The sequence below is a fragment of the Apaloderma vittatum genome, unplaced genomic scaffold (assembly GCF_000703405.1).
Source record: "Apaloderma vittatum isolate BGI_N311 unplaced genomic scaffold, ASM70340v1 scaffold27254, whole genome shotgun sequence".
In the NCBI taxonomy this organism is placed as follows: Eukaryota; Metazoa; Chordata; class Aves; order Trogoniformes; family Trogonidae; genus Apaloderma; species Apaloderma vittatum.
Genome location: NW_009713650.1, coordinates 1,321 through 3,039, shown reverse-complemented (window position 1 = coordinate 3,039; position 1,719 = coordinate 1,321). Strand labels below are relative to the sequence as shown.

Here is a 1,719-nt window from a genome sequence, read left to right as displayed (position 1 = left end):
GGTCTTTAAGGTCCCTCCCGACACAAAACGTTCCATGATTTGATGAAAAAGCCAGGGCTGGCAAAGAGAGGCCACGCAGTCGGAGGGTCACCCCTCGGGGACGGCTGGAGGAGGGATGCTTCGAAGCGGGAAGAACAGCTGCCAGCAGGGCGAAAGGGCAGAGGGAGCTGCGCATCACGGGCAGAGCCACGAAAGGACCTGCCTTGTTCCAGAGCTCACAGGGAGGGACAGGTCCCGCGCCCGGAGCTGCGGTTTTTCTCCATCCTTGGTGCCACTGAGCTCCGAGCGACGGCAGGAGCAGGGAGCTCGGATCGGAGCAAACCCCAGAGCACGCAAGAGGCAGCTGCTGGAGATAAGAGCCAGCCTGCAGAGCGATTATTACAGGCTCTCGACAGCCGGCAAGAGGGCAAAGAAACAATCTTATGACAAGCCATGGGGGGGAATTATTCTGGGGAGGGAACATTCCAGGCTCTATGTGAGCAGGTACAAAACCAGGGCACCCCTGGAGAGACCAGCAGAGCAGAAATGCTTCTAAACGAAGGTGTAGCTGCAGGAAGAGGCAGGGCTGAGCCCTGGAAATGTGAAACGGAGGAGCAGGACTGAGACTCCTCCGCAAAGCCCAGAGGCTGATCCAGAGAGGGGGAACCGGGTCCCTGCAACCCTTTGGCCAGCAAGTCCCAGCAGAGGCCACAAGCGAGAGGAGACAGGTTCTGGAGATGGAGGAGAAGCCGGAGATCACGGAGCTTAAGGAGCATTTAATGAACTGATGCGCTGAGCATAACGTGAGATCTTTAAAATGACATTAACATGGCCCCTGAGACGGGAGCAGGCGCTGGGGGCGGGGGGAGGACGCGTAAAAGCCCGGATTTCGCAGGGTCACTGGAATTGCTGCGGCAGCTCACGATGTGACGGCCCCTAGAGAAGTGAATAATTTATCCCAGGACCAATTACAAACACAACGCTCTCTCCATCAGGTCTGTTTTAAGGCCAGGCTGCGCAGAGAGCTCCACGGGTGAGCACGTGAGGCTCCCGGGAGAAACAAAATCCCAGTCTGAAAGTGTCAGTTGCTGCTGGACTTCTCTCTCTAGAGAGACGGAGCTTCATCAGGCTCTTTTCTGGACGGTCTGAAGGACTCAGACACCCCAATACCTTTGGGCCCCAGCTTCATCTCAGCTTAGAAATCAGTTAACGAGAAAAAAAAAGGCACCAACTACAATTAGGGAGGAGCTAAGTCCAGAACGAGTGACACAATTAACGACCCTCCTCGTGGCCCAGCTGCAGGTATCTGTTTCTCAGGGTGGTTTTCAAGCCCAGATGCCACGTGGGCCTTGACGCTGGTGGGATCCCAAGGTGTGATTAGAGCTTTCTCTGCCCTCTCTCCTCGAAGCGAGTGCGTGGAAGGAACCCGCATCCCTGTGGCCTTCGGCCTCGCTCCCACCTACCTGTGAACTGGGCGCTGAGGACCTGCGGGTTGTGGATGATGTCCTTCCAGAGCTGCTCGAACTCGGGGATCCTCGCGACGTTCTGCAGCAGCCGCACGAGGTCCCGGCCGATCATGAAGCAGTCCATGAACTGTGGAGGCAAAATAAATATATAAATAAATAAATCTCATTTACTGATTACCTGCTTCCGAGGACGGGGAAGGAAGAAGGCACTGGCGGGGCAGGAGAAGGGGAAAGGAGGAACAGTCAGTCCTTCAACCTCACCGCGGGCTCCAGA

General features: G+C 56.2%; 1 protein-coding gene across 1 annotated transcript in view; it reads right to left on the bottom strand.

Moving 5' to 3' along the window:
- The window catches only part of INTS3 (integrator complex subunit 3), a gene marked incomplete at both ends in the record, with an annotated part of 12,304 nt that overhangs the window by 9,732 nt on the left and 853 nt on the right, over positions 1-1,719 (bottom strand). Inside the window, one exon of the mRNA XM_009868452.1 lies at positions 1,443-1,576. Coding sequence (XP_009866754.1) covers positions 1,443-1,576 — 134 coding nt within the window. The remainder of the gene's footprint in view (positions 1-1,442; positions 1,577-1,719) is intronic.